This window comes from Typopeltis vanoorti, chromosome 8 (assembly GCF_054136105.1).
Source record: "Typopeltis vanoorti isolate ZY-2024b chromosome 8, IOZ_Tvanoo_1.0, whole genome shotgun sequence".
NCBI lineage: Eukaryota > Metazoa > Arthropoda > Arachnida > Uropygi > Thelyphonidae > Typopeltis > Typopeltis vanoorti.
This window is the reverse complement of record NC_143556.1, coordinates 144,440,474-144,458,713: the sequence shown is the minus strand read 5'-3', so window position 1 is coordinate 144,458,713 and position 18,240 is coordinate 144,440,474. Positions and strand designations below refer to the sequence as shown.

Genomic DNA, 18,240 nt, shown 5'->3' with positions numbered 1-18,240 from the left:
GAAACAAGAAACGGAAAATCACCTGGAGGTTCAGATCTATATAAATATGCACGAACAAGATTCAAAGAAAGAATCCTATTTTTTTAAATGAAATTTATAAAACTGGTAGCCCCCAAAAGAACGGAAAAAAGCAATTGTGATTCCTATCTTTAAAAAAGGCAGTAGAGATGACATAAAAACTGTAGAGGTTTCGGTATACTAAATTCCTGTTACAAAATATATAGCAGAATTTTAAATAACCAATTAATAATATTCTGAAAACTTTATTTTAGAAGTACCGAATGGATTTAGAAAAGGACGGCCATGTATAGAACCAGCCTTTTTCCTAAAATTAATAACAGAGAAAAGACGAGAATACAATTTAGAAACACATATTGCATTTATTGACTTTGAAAAAACATTTGGTATGATAATATCAACAGAAAAAATTCAAAAAGTATGGCGTTTAAAGGACGAGATCCAGTAAGATCTAAAATGTAATAGATAACAAGATCTTAGAACAAGTGAATTCATTTTACTACCTAGGATGTATGATCACATATGAAAATGAAAAAAATATAAATGTAAAAATTGCAAAATATTTAAAAATAACAGGTGTAATTAACTCTATATTTAAACCTATATAAGAATATAATAAACATATTACATTAAATAAGTGTAATTATAGGTATAATACCTTAAATAAGTATAATAATAAATATAATGCATTATATGAATAAAATTGGCAGTTTCCCACACTGAATTTTGAAATTTTTAATGACGGCAGCAACGTGGATCATAAGCATATTATTTTATTCTTTATTTTTTTCTCCATTAAAATGTGAAAAAAAAAAATGTATTCTCGACATAAGGATAAGTATTCTGGGCAGAATATGACGGGAGTAAAATTGTGTTGGCTTTCGGGATAGCCTCAGGACACGTATCATCCAAAAATCAAAAAATAAAAAGAATAAATATATTACATTTATAATTATGTATTAATATTTATAGGCAGTTCCCTCAGTCCAAAGGGATAAAAACTCACATCCTGATATCCTGGAACTCATGGATAGATTAAATTTTTAATTAGATTAAATTAATTTTAATTTGATGCATTCTACTCATTACCACTTCTCCGGCTATCAACTTATGTAACTCCCTACATGAAAAATTTACGTCATTACTAACTTCTTATCTACAATTTTCCTCCAAATCAGTCTGTTACTTGTCAAGACTCCAACATCGTCAGATCTTATATTTCTATCGTCTAAGGCACTTTGTACCGTATCAATACACCTATATCTTCCCCTTCCTCTGGGTAGTTTTCCTTCCAACCTGGCAGAGAACACTTGCTTTGCTAATCTTTCCAAGCCCATTCTGTTTAAGTGACCATACCACCCGAGATCAGCTCTGTTAACGCATTCCTGGATGCCGACAATTTCAAGTTCTTTCCTAATATACTCTTTTTTAATATGATATTGCCATTGATGGCAATCTGTTCACACCTATAATCTTTCTCAGGACTCTCATATCTGCGGTCTCTAGTCTTTGGTCAAGTGTTTTACTTCTGACCCAGCTATCAGATATATAAGTTAAAATTGGTTTGAACACTGTCTTGTATACAGCTAATTTAGTGTTCCGACTAATTTCTTTCTTATTCCATATGAATTTATTCAATTGACTGCCTACCATACCAGCTTTGTTGATTCTGTTGTCTATTTCCATATTTAATTTACCATCTTCACTAAAAATCGTGCCTAAGTAGCTGAAATGTTTTACTTGTTCCACAGGTTCCCCATTCACGACGCAGTTGACATTTTCAATAATTCTACCTATTTTCATTGTCTTTGTCTTTTTAATGCTGACCTTCATACCATATCTATTACAACAGTAATTCAATTTAGTCAGGGAATCTTGTAAACTTGTAGCGGATTTATTTACAAGTATAACATCGTCCGCATAAAACAAAGAGCTGACATTAACATCTCCAATTCTGATATCATGTTTAATACCACTTTCCTTCATAATGTGATCCATATAGATAATGAATAACAGAGGGGATAATGTACATCCTTGTCTCACACCAGATTTAACATTAAACCATCTTCCTGTACTTCCTTCAATTCTAACTACTGACTTACAACTCAAATAAAGACTAAGTATTGCTTGAAATAATGTGCCATTGACACCATAGAACTGTAGCATATTGAATAGCTTCTCACTTGGCACCTTGTCATATGCCTTTTCCAGATCAACAAAACTTAAATACAGAGATCTTTGTTATATTCCCATGATTTCTCAACTATTTGTTGTAAAACGAAGATCTAATCCTGACAGCCTCTATTTGGCCTGAATCCAGCTTGTTCTTCACCAAGCTTTCCTTCCACAATTCTTCTCAACCGCTTCTCAAGTATACTTGCATAGATCTTGCTAGGAACACTCAGTAGGGAAATACTTCTGTAATTCTCACATTCAGATTTATTTCCCTTTTTATATATGGGTACTATTAGAGCTCTACTCCAATCATCAGGAATTCATCCCTCTGTCCAGGCTTTCTGAACTATGCAGTGCAGCCACTGTAAGACTTTAATACCACCATATTTCAGCATTTCTGGTCAAATATCATCTACTCCTGCTGCCTTTCCACATTTCAAGCCTTTGATGGCTTTTTCTACTTCAAGTATGGATATGTATTCCTGACTGTATGCCTGTTGAGTGTTTTTTACCACTGTGCTATCACTGGTTGTTTCATTTAGCAATTTTTCAAAGTAATTACTCCATACTTCAAGGATATCTTTTTCTCCTGTTTTCATGTCACCTTTATCATCTCTAACTCCTTTTACAGCACTCTTTCCTCCATTTCTAAGCTTCTTCAACAACCTCCAGAATATCTTACCACCTTCTTGATATTTATTTTCTGTTCTTGCCAAAGTCCTCCCATGACTATTGTGTAGCAAGTTTTACACAGTTTTTAGTTTTCTTACATTTGTCTCTGTTTTCTCTAAGAGCACAAGCTGACGTATTTGTCAGGAACTATTGATGTGCTTTCTTCTTTTCCTTCACTGCCTGTTTAACTTCCTGTGTCCACCATGGAGTTCTGATTTTTCTATCCTTGCAGACAACCTCACCACATGCCTCTCTGACTGAATCAATCAGAGTTTTCTTCAAGGCTTGCCACTGAATCTCCAAGGTTTGATTCCTGTTCTCAAACTCTTTCATTTTTTCTTCAATAATCTTTGTGTATTTCAGTCTACAATTCACATCTGAGAGCTGCTCAACTTTTATTCGCTTTACAACTTTCTTACATGTTATTCTTTTCAATATGAAATTCAATTTTATCCTGCTCAAGACTAAATGGTGATTGCTTCCAATTTCAAATCGTCTGTACACTCTGGTGTCCTGCACCAGGGAGAAAACATCACTATCAACAATAACATAGTCAATGAGACTTTTCTTATTCCTTGCCTCTTCTCTCCATGTGAATTTGTGCACATTTTTATGTTGGAACATGGTGTTAGTAATAACCAGTCCATGTCCTGAGCAGAAATCCAACAGGTATTTGCCATTATTATTAGCTTTGCTCTTTTCTCCAAATTTTCCCAAAATATTTTTGTATGTCTGACAATCATTTACTACTCTGCTATTTGGATCCCCAACAAGGACCAACTTTTCATTTTTCATTGTGTCAGTTACTTTTTCTAAAGCATCAAAAAATTCCTCCACCTCTACCTTAGTAGAACCTTCTGTGGGACCAAAGCATTGTATTTAGACCATTGCAGTTTATTTCTTACGTATATGATATAGGAAATAATTTAAATGTAGATATTCATTTGTTTGCACAATGCAAAGTTGGGTAGGATAACAGTTAATCAAGGTAATGCAGAGGGCTTGCAAGATGATTTAAATAGGCTGATAGTATGGTAAAGCACAATGGATGTCAATTTAATGTGGAAAGTTTACCAAAGTTATGCATTTTGATGAACAAAAAAATTACAAGTTATATACTACACTGAGGTATCTATACTCCAGGAAATTAATGAAGCCAACGATTTGGGGGTAGTAGCAGATAGAAAGTTCAAGTATACAAGGCACATTGCTAAGGTAGTCAAGGATAGCTCATAGGATTAATAGTTATTGAAGAACACGCTAATAAGCAGAGATAAGGCAGTTCAAAGAGATAAGATCAGTCCTCTTTATAAAGTCTAGATATGTACATATCTGAATTACTGTCCTGAGGTGTAGTGATCTGGGTTTCTTGGGGACGAGGAAGTGATGGAGAGGGTTTAGAGGTGAGTGACAAAGATGGTGAGTGGTCTGTGGATTGAGATTCTGTGGATGATAGATTGAGAGTTTGTGGGTCGCAAAAGTTGGTTGATAACAAAAAAGAGGGATATAATAGAAACATTTCTGTTCTCAAATTTTATAGGATTAATGCAGAGGAAATATATCAGCAGTTGGTAAGAGAACAGGATAAGAGATTATCCCTGGAAACTGGTTATGAGTGTGGTTTGGAAGGGTGTGAGGACTACATTTTTTGCTTGGAGAGTGATGAATGAATTTAATGGGTTGCCAGAGTCAGTTGTGAATGTCTTCTCTATTAATGGATTCAAGGAGAGATATAATAGATATTGTGTGAATAGTTTGTGTCTCACAATGAGTCCTCAGACTTCACAATGGAGATGTGCATGTGATAATAATAATAATATACTGAAAACAAGTATTTTGTAGATGCCTGGAATAATTACTTTGAAAGACTGCCAAATTAGACAATCAATAACAAAGCATGGTGAAAATTATTCAAGAGAAATGCAATCAGAAGAACATATTATTGCAAAGAAAAAAAATCTTTTTCCAGATCACAGTCAGTCCCCTAATTAAGGGTTTACAGGTATTTGTAATGCAGTTGGCTTGCCATTTTTCTGGTACATCTTCTAAGGAGGATATATGTCACATCTATAGATTTTTGTGCATATGTAAAGGACCAGTTTGACTGATTGTGGAATGAATACCCTCGATTTCCAAGAGGGGGAAAAAACTCTGCTACCTCCATATGAAATCAACCTCTCCTTCAACTGAAAAGTTATAAAGGTTTGTGTCCTAGATGAGATTCTCAGGCTTGTTGTTAATGACTGGGCTATAAAGCTCTTTAAAATGCATGAAATGTGGAAAGACAACTGAAATAACTAAACAATATGAACAGAAGTGCTGGCTAACCAGCATCACTTGAAAGGTCAAACTTGAATTCTGAACGATCAGAGTATAGCTCATACTAACTGCCTATAAAAAGCAAAAACTGTTGTGTGAGAATTAGAGAGTAATTTCTCTACATGATGAGTATTACAGGCAAGATTTATATAAGCATACTTGAAAAGAGGCCAAGAAAAACTGTAGAAAAGAAACTTGAGGTAGAAAACCAGGGATTATGCTAAACAGGGATTCATTAAACCAGACTTTTACTTTAAGACAAATAATCAAGAAATTATGAGAATATCATAAGGATCTAAGTTTTGGGACTCTGGAAATAGTGCATGGTAAGGGCACTAAGAAAAAAAAAAAAGCTCTTTGAAACACTGCAATTACATTGAGACATTATTCACAGCAATATATAACCTGCACTGAAATTGCAAATCAGTAGCAGTTAGAATTATCATCACATGAACTATCCATTTCTAACATCACATTTCAACACAAATATGAGTATAAATTCCTAACAGAACACAAAAAATTTTATTGCTGACAGTGATATCATCATCGTACTGATTCAGGATACAAGAATAGAGATGATTTGAGAATTTGAATCTGTTTTAATATGATTTAAAATAGGAAGTGATTGTTCTGAGTAGGATAAAAAAAAAATATAACACTGAAAACAAAAATGTGTGCAAAAGTTTTAAAAACAAAATGTGGTAGCTCCAATAGTAACAATATTACTGTAGAAAAAGTAAGAATGAAAACAGGAAACCAAGCGACAAAATCTGAAGAAACAGCTGACTGACTCATCCAGAAAAGCATATTGTGAAGTTGTCTGGAAGGACAGAACTTCATGGTAGACTCAATATAAAACACCTTAGCAAAACATACTATTGGAGTGATTTTTAGTGGAACCTGTGGCATAGTAATTAAATAATAAAGCAACACGTAAGACCTGAAAACAACATACTAATAATATAACTTGATGAGACACTGGTAAACTTTAAAAACAATAAGGTAAACTTTCCTGCGTACCATCACAATATCCTGCATACCTCCCTGCTCCTCTTCCTTCTCAGGATACATAGCAAGAAATGATAGTGGTAAAATATTTTAAAAAATAATAGAGAAATCCAGTTTACATCATTCAAATATTTAGAAAGAGCAGTTAAAGAACTTATTTTTTTCATTTATCAATTCAACAAACCATACAAACGTTTCAGTTTCACTCAAAATTATCTGAATTTAGTATAAGTGTATGCTAAATTCATATATCAAAAACAGAAAACTGAACAATTACAACATATTACTTTTACAGATTTATTTACTCACCGTTTTTCTGCTGCTGAAGCTAAAAGTTCTCTTTGAGACTCTTTTCTTAGCTGTTCGTCATCCATGCAATTCATGACAATGGATCCACCTATATGAGAGCTAACATTAATTTTATTAAAAAAAAAATAATTTTTAACTAGAAAAAAATGATCATCCATTCAGAGTATAATCCTCAGAATGACTAAATTAGATACAAACAAAGGCATCACTATTTCTGTTTGATGTTTAAATTTTGTCAAAGGTGTGCAGGAATTAGCCAAACAGAAACATACACACACACACACAAAAAAAAAAAACGGCTCGCTCTACCAGGTTTCACATTCCTTGTAGGATGCTTATGCAGAAAAATATAAAATTAAGGTGTTAAAATAAGAGTAAACTACCACATTTAAACAACAGTTACAGAATAAACAGAATAAAACAACAAAGTAGTTTAACAATTATTTAACTATTTAATCATTTTATTCTGTTAGTGTTAAACAGTTGAAGAATTATATGCACGTAACAATATCATTCATATAATACACTGAAAGCTGCCATGCAGTTCAAATGTTTCATGAGAGAGGACAGGACGTCCTTTAATTTATTCCTTAATTTTTTATTGAAGCAATTATTGATTGTAATAGCATAGCATTTCGAAAGCCTCTGTGAAATACCTCTTGATAACTTTCATGATAACTTTTTTTTGTGTGTGGAAGGCTATACCTAACTAATATTTTCTTCATTTCTCGACATGTTTCACTGTGTGTGTGGGGAGGGGGGGGGGTTACCTTGGCTATAATATCGTTATAGCCAAGGTAAAAAAGGATTAAAGCCAAGTATAAAATTTCTTCGTTTTAATCCTTTAATCCAAGTAAGCAAAACAAACCGGTTTTCACCTTTATTGAGGCCTCTTCAGCGGGAGCCAGACCCGGGAGAGAAACCAAGAATGCAGAAGTCATATATATCTCATATACAAGTAGACAAAAGATGCTTGACCTTCTTAATAAAAATCTCTGGATGAGAGAAACATGTAGAAAGTTTTTTTATCTTGAGTGTAATATACATTAAAAATACCAAGAAATTTTATACTTGGTTTTATTACTTTTCCCAAGTGAGCAAAACAAAATTTTGTGCATGAAATATATTCATGTCTGAGCTACTTGTATATATAGGCCGATGACTTCATATCACTTGCCTTAGTATGTATCCCATAATGCAAAGCACACCTCCTTTCAGGTGTGTATAATGCAATGCATAATTGGAAGGGCCACTACCTAGACCTGATTCACGCACAACCAAACTTTGTTTTGCTTACTTGGGAAAAGGATTAAAACCAAGTATAAAATTTCTTGGTATCTTTAACATATATTACACCCAAGGTAAAAAGGTAAAAAACTTTCTACATCTTTCTCTCATCCAGAGATTTTTACTAATTACATTGAATTATACATGCCCTTTCAGGCATGTATAATTCAATGCATAATTGGAAAGGCCACTCCCCAGACCGGTTTCGACCTTTATTGAGGTCTCTTCAGTGGGTGCCAGACCCAGGAGAGATACCAAGGTTGAAGTAACCTCGATAAAGGTCGAAACCAGTCTGGGTAGTGGCCCTTCCAATTATGCACTGAATTATACATGCCTGAAAGGGGGTGTGCTTTGCATTATGGGATGCATACCAAGGAAAGTGATATGAAGTCATGCCTCTATATACAAGTAGCTCAGACGTGAATATATTTCATGTGCAAAACTTTGTTTTGCTTACTTTGGAAGAGGATTAAAACCAAGTATAAAATTTCTTAGTATCTTTGAAATATATATATATAAGTTTATGAGTATAACAATTATTGTCTTATGTATATTATTAATCTCTGGCACGGGCAAGCAGGTTTTTCCTCCCGGAAACTCGGGTTTTTCGTCCTGTAAACTCAAGAAAATCGACCGTAGAACCCACATTATTTCAGACATTAAATATATTGTGTTAGGGTTAGGGACCACGAGATGGCGGCACATTTGAGCCGTCTCTCTTCACTGAGTACCGCTTAATTAGTGATAGCCTTGGGCCATCTATCTCTGATTGGTACCAGTGGAGATTGAACTGCCCACTCAGTCTCCAAAAGTCAGATAGGGCTAAATGGCCTCGCCTACTCCCCGTATACAGGAATAAAAAGGCGTTAGCTGGTTTTTTTTTTTTTGGTATATTATTCAAAGCTGGTGAACAGGTTAAACCATAAGATTTCAAGCAACTCAATAATAAAGTCTATCAGTCAGAGGCTTTTTCATGATCCAGTGCATAGTATAACCACTGAATGAAAAGCTAAGTGTGAGTATGAAAAGAAACTGGCTCTGCAAACTAAAGACAACCCAAAAGAATTATATTGTTATGTTAAAAAAAAATATTAAAAAAAATTAATATGAAAGAATAACTCTCATCAATGTGAATGGTATATAGGTGGCAGATGCAGAACAGATTGTTCAACTAATGAGTACCATTTTGCTAAAAGCTATTAATCTGATGAATGCGCAACATTGAGCATGCTACTACCCCTTCAATGGGTGAAGAAACTCAGGTTTATGAGGAGAAGGTAATAGAGCTGTTGAACAAACTGAATATGAATTCAACAGCAGATACTAATTTTATATCAGCATGGATGCCAAAAGAGTGTTAGTTGAACTGGCTGTTACTTTGACATGGCTATATAATTTGGGTCTCAGAAGGGAAGATTCTACAGTAGTGGAAAATATGTATGATAATCCTGCTGCACAGGACTGGTGATGGTGCAAAGACTGATGTGTCTATCACCTTATGAGCATCTCTGAAGTGGTGAAGATTTTGGAAAAGTTGGTGGGTTAACAGAGAATCTATAATTTGCAATGAACAGCATGGGTTTACTAAGAGAAGATCATGTTTGAGTAACTTGCTCACATTTTATTTACAGAGATATTTACAGAAGATTTGAATAAGCTGGAATTGTGGACGTGAAAATTACTATCAGTTTAATGTTAGTAAAGTCATATACTTTGGTGTAATATATCCAATGGCATATTAATATTGGTGGGATAATGCTAAAAGAAACTGACCAGGTTTAAGGATCTTGAAGGTTGCAAGAAAATAACATAAACTGGGTTGTATATTTGCCGAAGAATTTTAATAATTGATACTAAGTAAAAAACACCAACAAGTTTCGGCAACTTAGCTGTTTGGCTTCGTCAGGGTGTATAAAAGAATGCATGGAGCATATATGATAACTGTTGTTATGAAGGAACGTTCCATAATTAGCAGCAAAATTTAACTCTGGCATACTTAATGATCTTATGAGGGTCTTCCAAATATCAGCTAGAATTAATCCTTGATTTCTATTGAGGATGCGTTTAGAATGGATGACTGCTACAGTTTCTTTTATGTTTTGGGAGCAGAAATCTTCTTCTAAATAGGACATGGAACTTTTGTCCAATTCGATGGTATGGTTTGTCCTCGAGAAATGAAGGGTTAACCCAGAGTTATCTTCTCTGTTGTTGTTTACATTTCCGACGTGTTCTCTTTTCCTTATTTCCAAACTTCTTGAGGTCTGACCAATGTAATTTAATCCACATGAACAGGGGATGTTATAGACACTGGCATATTTGAAGAAGGCATAACTGTCTTTCAGAGATCTTAAAAAGTGGCGGATAGTCTTTAAAGGTTTAAAAGTCACTCGTATTTCATGTGGCTTGAGGAGTGTAGCAAAGTTTTTAGAAACTGTCCCAGCATCAGGAATGGCAATGGTGGATTTGTAACGTGTTTCCTCAGATTGCTGTTGTGGGGGCGTCGCAGAAAAGTATCTTATGGATCAGTTTTTTTGAATAACCATTGTCTATCAGGGTTTTTGATATATGGGATAATTCATCTTTGATCTTTATCTTCTGTTATAATGTGAGTGGTCCTATTTTTGAGCATGTGTACGATGCTCAGTTTTTGAGAAATGAGGTGCGAAGATGTGAAGTGCAAATATCGACCTGTGTTGGTTGGTTTGCGATAAACTGCAAGGCTATATGTCCATCCATATTATAAAAAAACAGGTGTTTTTTTACTTAGTATCAATAATTAAAATCCTTCAGCCAATATACCACCCAGTTTATGTTAATTTCTTGCATTCACTAGATGGTCTAAATTAATATAGAATCGTTATGAATAGTCTCCATGGAAAAATGAGGCATCAGGTACGCAGATTTGAGCAACTCAAATGTAAAAGAGCTAGACTTATTAGCCACCTTACTTTCTTAAAATGATGCAGGAAATACAACATCATTTCTAAATTTAATTATGATAGAAAAGTTCCATTCAAGAAGGGCTAAACAAATATATTTCAAAACATTCTTGGCACTTTTATGTTAGAGAATACAACATGTTAGATTTGAATTAAGCAAAGTAGATATGACATGCTATCAAATATACGAAGACATCTCCAACAATATAGACCAAAACCTATGGTCACTTTTTAAACAAAATGATAAATAATAGTTTTAACAAGGCCTTTTCTATCAGTAAAAAAAGTCAAATTGAAAAATTCAACGCGCTTTATGAAAAAAAAAAAAAAAAAAACAGTTATAAGTCAAGACCTCATCTGCCAGATAACAAAGTAATCTTTAACTTCTCTGACCATGTTTTATCTAAACCAGAAGTTAGTATACTAAAGAAAGGGTTCAATTTTGCTATTGCCCCAGACCACATTCCTAAAGTGGACATCATATGTAACATGGAAAAGGTGGTTTCGTCATTACCGGAACCCATAGCAAATGATCTCAGACTGCAAAATGCCATCATTCTTTCATCTTCAAGAGCTCCAAATCCAAATATTACACCTTTAGAAAAAAGAGCTATGTTTAGTTTGAAGAAAAATAGGAAAATTATCATCTTAAAAGCAGATAAAGGTAACTCTACAGTTGTCTTAAACACCACAGATTATATGAAAAAGATCACGGACTTACTTTCTGACACATCTACCTATCGTGCATTAGATTCAGACCCCACAGGAAAAAATCACAATGAAACAAACAACTTGTTACGTAATATGGACAGCTGGCCAAAAGACCCAAAATGAAGATTAAAGTCACTACATCCATTAATGGTGCGACTATATGGCTCTCCCAAAGTGCACAAAAAATTGAATACCTCTACGCCCTATAGTGGATGGAATTCTCCCACATACTTATTATTGAAACACCTCGCCAGTCTCCTAAAGGCACACATCCATAATTCGGACACCTACATAAAAAATTCACAACATTTCGTTGATAAATTGAAGAACATCTCAATCTCTAAAACAGACATTCCTGCAAGCTTGGATGTAATATCCTGATGGGGTGCTTAAGGGTCAAAGCTGTATAATTGAGAGGAGACCTCCACATAGCCTTTAAAGGAATGTGGAAAACCGACCAGGGCTTCTGACCTAATGTCCAATCCTCACCTTCTCGTGGTGCACCATGTTGGGTATCTACCTGGATACTGAATGAATGAATGAGGATGGGCTGGCAATTTGGGATTTGTAATTGTAATTCTTATTGACTTAAACCAAATTACAAAATGATGGTACAACATGACAAAATTTCATGCTGGCTGGGGCATCGCCCGGTTAAACAAGGCCCTGTTGTTTTCACCAAGGAACCAGGGTGAACAGTGAAAAGTCAGCTACTCGAACAAATCTGAAAAAACACCCCAACTCAACATCACCAGAGTTAAAGATCGGTACTATCAACGTAAGAAGCCTGAATGGCAAAGAAATGGAGCTAGCTGAGGAATTAGATAAGTACCAGATCGACATAATAGGGATGACAAATAAAAAAGACAAAAACTTGTGAGATCTTTCTGAGCAATAAATACAAAATGTTATATTCAGGCAATGACAACCAAGGAAAAGAAGGAGTAGCCATTGTATTCAACACTAAATACAAGGCTAATCTTTTTGAATGGCAGGCAGTCTCAAGTAGACTGATGTGGGCAAATATCAGAATGGGGAACTGGACAATGAGACTTATTTGTGCCTATGGTCCTACAGAAGGTTCTACTAAGGTAGAAGTGGAGGAATTTTTTGAGGATTTAGAGAAAGCATCTGATACAATTAAAAAGGAAAAGTCCTTGTTGGGGATCTAAATAGTAGAGTGGGAAATAATTGTCAGACATACAAAAATATTTTGGGAAAATTTGGAGAAAAGAGCAAAGCTAATAATAATGGCAAATATTTGTTGGATTTCTGCTCAGGACATGGACTGGTTATTACTAATACCATGTTCCAACATAAAAATGTGCACAAATTCACATGGAGAGAAGAGGCTAGGAATAAGAAAAGTCTCATTGACTATGTTATTGTTGATAGTGATGTTTTCTCCCTTGTGCAGGATACCAGAGTGTACAGAGGATTTGAAATTGGAAGTGATTACTATTTAGTCTTGAGCAGGATAAAATTGAATTTCATATTGAAGAGAATAACATGTAAGAAAGTTTTAAAGCGAATAAAAGTTCAGCAGCTCTCTGATGTGAATTGTAGACTAAAATACACAAAGATTATTGAAGAAAAAATGAAAGAGTTTGGGAACAGGAAAAACCTGCCTCTCACTCCCCTACTCACACCCTCTTTATACAGTTTCCAGGGATGACCTCTGGTTCTCCCCTGATCTCCCACTATTCTCTGTAGAACTACTCCACCATTGATCCTACAACAACCCCTTACCAACTTGTAGGTCTCTATCATATCTCCCCTCTTCCTTCTCTCCACTAGACGCTGCAAATTACATCTTTTCAATCTTTCCTCATACTCGACATTCCAGAGGTCAGAAACTACCTTAGTCAGTCGCCTTTGGACCCCTTCCAACATCTCTTCATCCTTCTGAAAAACAGGTGACCAAATCTGGGCACAATAGTCCATGTGTGGCCTAATCAAAACCTTATACAATGGAACAAGAATCTCCCTACTTCTACACATCAGTGTCCTCTGCATCACTCCCAGAAGTCTTTGTGTTGTCTTCACAATTTTGGCGATGTGTCCCCTAAATTTTAGATCCTTATCCATTATCACCCCCAGATCTCTTATTTCCTATACTTCCAACAATATATTCTCACCAAGCATAAATTCTGCATCCCATCTTTGTTTTCCAAATTTTAAAACCTTACATTTTGCAATATTGAACTCACATCCCCATTTGCTTGCCCAATCACTCAATTTATTCAAGTCTTCTTGCAAGGCCACAACATCTTCACTACTCTTTATGGTTCGTCCCAACTTTGCATCATCTGCAAACTGAATATCTCCATCCAAATCTTCGCCAATATCATTAATATACAAGTTAAATAGTAATGGCCCTAAAACAGACCCCTGAGGCACTCCACTAGTTACTTTCCTTTTCCTGGATATTACACCTCCATACACAACTTGTTGATACCTATCAGATAGCCAGTCTCCAATCCAATGCACTAATCTAATATCCAACCCCATCTGCTCTAGTTTGACTGTCAACTTATCATGAGGTACTCTATCAAAAGCCTTTGCGAAATCCAAGTATATTACTGTGTATCCTTCTCCTCTGTCCAAGGAAGCAGTCACTTTATTGTAATAAGTAAGTAGATTACTAAAACATGACCTCCCTTTAGCAAATCCATGCTGTCCATCAAAGATTATACCATTGTTGTCAACCCAACTCTGGATCCTAGTTCTCACAAGCTTCTCCAACAACTTAACCACAACACCTGACACACAGATAGGCCTATAGTTTGATGCTTGAGTTCGATCACCTCCTTTATGAAGTGGCACAATCTTGCCCTCCTTCCACTGTTTAGGAACTTGACCAAGTGCAAGACTCGTATTAAAAAAATATGTCAAGGCAGGTGTCAACTCTTTGGCACATTCCTTCAGAATACGCGGTGATATATTATCAAGTCCCACAGCCTTATTAACATCTAGTTTACTCAACTCCCCAAACACCTCATGCTCACTTACAGTCAGTCTCTCCTCCCCATCATCAACTGCTCTTAATCTCTCCATGAAGTCACATTCACAAGATTGAAAGATCTTTATGAATTGCTCATTAAGTATCCCCACCACACATTCTGCAACAGCTGTTCTTTATGCCATTTCCTCCAATCAATGTCATCCTTCCATAATCATTCTTTCTTTTGCTGGCTACATATCGAAAGAACTCCCTAGGATTCTTTTTGGCTTCATTAACTAACTGCTGTTCATACCTCTCTTTAGCTACTCTCACCAACCAAGTCACCCTCCTTGCCTGGTCTTTGTAGAATTCATGAAATTGGTTACTTCCACTTCTTTTATGCTGCCTCCACAATGCCCTTTTTCTCTGTATTGCATACTTAATCTCTTTATTCATCCATCTCACACCAACCTTATTTAACCTTCTCACCCATGGTATACATTTAGACATTGCATCTACTAAATAGTTTTTGAAAATCCCCCAAGATGCATTGATCTCTTTTCCAGCTAACTCCTCATTCCATGCTACACCTGCAAGCTTTCTCCTGAGCTCTTCATAATCACCCCCCCCCTTGTAGTTCCACATATACCCTTTTTTCACAGGGGTCCTTGCACTGCTGGCAACCACCCAGGTAATCACCTCATGGTCACTTTCACCAATTGGTGGATGATTTGACACCTCATTGATAATTACATCCTCTGATGAGATGACCAAATCCAAAACCCTTAATCCTCGTGTGCCCTCTGTTACATACTGTCTGAGGTAGTTATCCCTCAAAAACTCAAGAAACTCATTTTCTTTACTTCCAGTTGCTATCTCTTCATTCCAGTCTATATTGCCATAATTAAAATCACCCATAATGATCACCCTTTTCTTATTTGCTTGGCTTATTTGACTATACATTTCACTATCACCAACATCCACATTTGAGTTGCAAGTCAGCAGTTAGAATTGAAGGAAGTACAGGAAGATGGTTTAATGTTAAATCTGGTGTGAGACAAGGATGTACATTATCCCCTCTGTTATTCATTATCTTAGGAATGCACAGACCGCGGCCTGCATGCGGCTCTCCGTTGATCTGTTGGTGGCCCACCTCGCTATGTATTATTTAACTTTAACAAGTTACACTATAGGTAATTTTTAAAAATGGTACATGCACAAAGCAAAGTAGCTGTGACGTCACGATTGCCTATCTACTTACGATAATCAGTTAGTAATAATGTTAACAAATTTTATTATTCGTCTATTTGTCATATGAGTATTTTGTTTTCGTAGGTGCGGTTGCTAAAATTAATTTTCACCCCTAGAAAACGATAAAAAATAAATTCTACAATGGTAAAGTAGGGCCAAGTAGGAAACGCAAACTACAGGATGAAAAACGGCAGTTTCAGGATAGCCGGACCTAAAAATATGGTTTAGTGCAGTCGTTTAATAATATCGTGTGCTTGATTTGCAAAAGTGCTGTAGCAATACCAAAAGAATACAATACAAGGAGACACTATGAAAGTCTGCATTCTACATTTTCAAATCTACCCGAAGAACTACGTAAACAAAAGATTTCATTTTTGAAACAAGAATTGACAGGTCAGCAAGAGATGTTTACAAAACCTATTCAAGATTCGTAAATCGCAACAGATATAAGTTTTGAAATATCTTGCCTTATAGCAAAAAAGGTGCCGACCATTTACAGACGGAGATTTCATTAAAGATTGCCTTGAGATAGATGCTAAAAAAATTTACAAAAATGTTGAGAAAATTCAGTTAAACAGACTATGCTGTGAACAATTACTGCAATGTCGGAAAATGTAAAGGACCAATTAACATCTTATTGAAAGAAATTTCCCTATTTTTCATTAGCTATTGATGAATCAATAGCTAATAGCATTACTTCTGACGTTACTTCCACAGCCCAGTTGTTAATATTTGCACGTGGAATAACCCAAGAGTTTGAGGTAAGTGAGGAGCTGATTGGAATGAGCTCATTGTCAGATCAAACGAAAGGTAATGACATGTTCACTGGGCTTTTGGAACTGTGTTCTAAAATTGATTTTGATCTGACAAAATTATGAGGTATCACGACTGACAGAGCTCCTTCCATAATAGGAGCTAATTCTGGATTGGTAACATTATTGAAACAGCATTTGGAACGGCACGACAATGAGTTGATACAATTCCACTGTATAATCCACCAGGAGAGCTTGTGCCCTAAGAAACTTGGATTTGAACATGTCATGAAAGTTGTGGTTTCAACGATTCATTTTATACAATCCCGTGGCCTTAATCACTGACAATTTTAAAAGTTTCTTGAAGACATTGAAAGTGAATATGGTAACTTAATTTTTTACACAGAAGTGAGGTGGCTAAGTCGTCGACAAACATTGGAGCGGTTCCTAAATTTAACTGATGAAATTGAAATCTTCATGACTGAAAAAAACAAAAACGTTCCTGACATAAAAAATCCGGATTGGTTATGTGACTTAGCCTTTCTGGTTGACATTACTAATATGTTAAATATGCGACTTCAGAGCAAAGATCAATTGGTTACTCAACTTAATGGCAACATTTTGCCTTTTCAGTGCTAGTTAAATCTATTTCAAATCCAACTGAAGTTAGGGAATTACATCCATTTTCCTAATTATAAGAAAGTTTCTGAAAAGTTCAATGTCAACTTCAAAACTGTGTATGTTGAAAAGATTGATAACTTGATACCAGCCTTCAAGGATCGGTTTTATGATTTTAAAAAAGTGAAACCGTTCCTAGATTTATTTAGCAATCCTTTTGCCATAGTTGAACTCATCGACATTCAAAACGATGAGAGCCTGCGAAATAAATTTAACGAATTCAATTTATTAAACTTCTATCGTTGTGTCAATAAAAACAATTATAAATGGTTGCTAGATAATGCATTAAAATGTGCAAGCCTCTTTGGCTCAACATATATTTGTGAACAAACTTTTTCAGTCATGAATATTAACAAATCAAAAAATAGGAACTGCTAGAATGATGAAAATTTAGAATCAATTTTGCAGTTGGCTACTACAAAACTCGAACCAAATATCAAAACAATTGTCAAATCAATGCAATGTCACACATCAAATTATACTCACTTTTTTATTACCTTTTTTGAAACAATTATGATAGGTATAAATAAAATAAACAATATATGGTAGATAACTTTCAAGTTTTTTTTTGGCGGCCCTCGGCCTTAACAAGCTTGTGCATCCCTGATCTATATGGATCACATTATGAAGTAAAGTGGTATGAAACATGATATCAAAATTGGAGATGTTAATGTCAGCTCTTTGCTTTATGCGGACGATGTTATACTTATCAATAAATCTGCTACAAGTCTGCAAGATTCCTTGACTAAATTGAATAACTGTTGTAATAGATATGGTATGAAGGTCAGCAATAAAAAGGCAAAGACAATGAAAATAAACAGAATCGTTGAAAATGTCAACTGCATTGTGAACGGAGAACCTGTGGAACAAGTAAAACATTTCAGCTACTTAAGCACGATTTTTAGTGAAGATGGTAAATTAAATATGGAAATAGACAACAGAATCAATAAAGCTGATATAGTAGGAAGTCAATTGAATAAATTCATATGGAATAAGAGAGAAATTAGTCGGAACACTAAATTAGTTGTATACAAGACAGTGTACAAACCAGTTTTAACTTATGGATCTGAGAGCTGGGTCAGAAGTAAAACACTTGACCAAAGACTAGAGACCACAGATATGAGAATCCTGAGAAAGATTAGAGGCGTGAACAGATGGCATCAATGGCAATATCATA

General features: G+C 35.2%; 1 protein-coding gene across 2 annotated transcripts in view; it reads right to left on the bottom strand.

Moving 5' to 3' along the window:
• LOC150104404 (poly(ADP-ribose) glycohydrolase-like) overlaps nucleotides 1-18,240 on the bottom strand; it is a 351,154-nt gene that overhangs the window by 314,854 nt on the left and 18,060 nt on the right. For both annotated transcript variants that reach the window (XM_090396352.1, XM_090396353.1), the window contains exon 2: nucleotides 6,502-6,589. In XM_090396352.1, coding sequence (XP_090252478.1) covers nucleotides 6,502-6,589 — 88 coding nt within the window. The remainder of the gene's footprint in view (nucleotides 1-6,501; nucleotides 6,590-18,240) is intronic.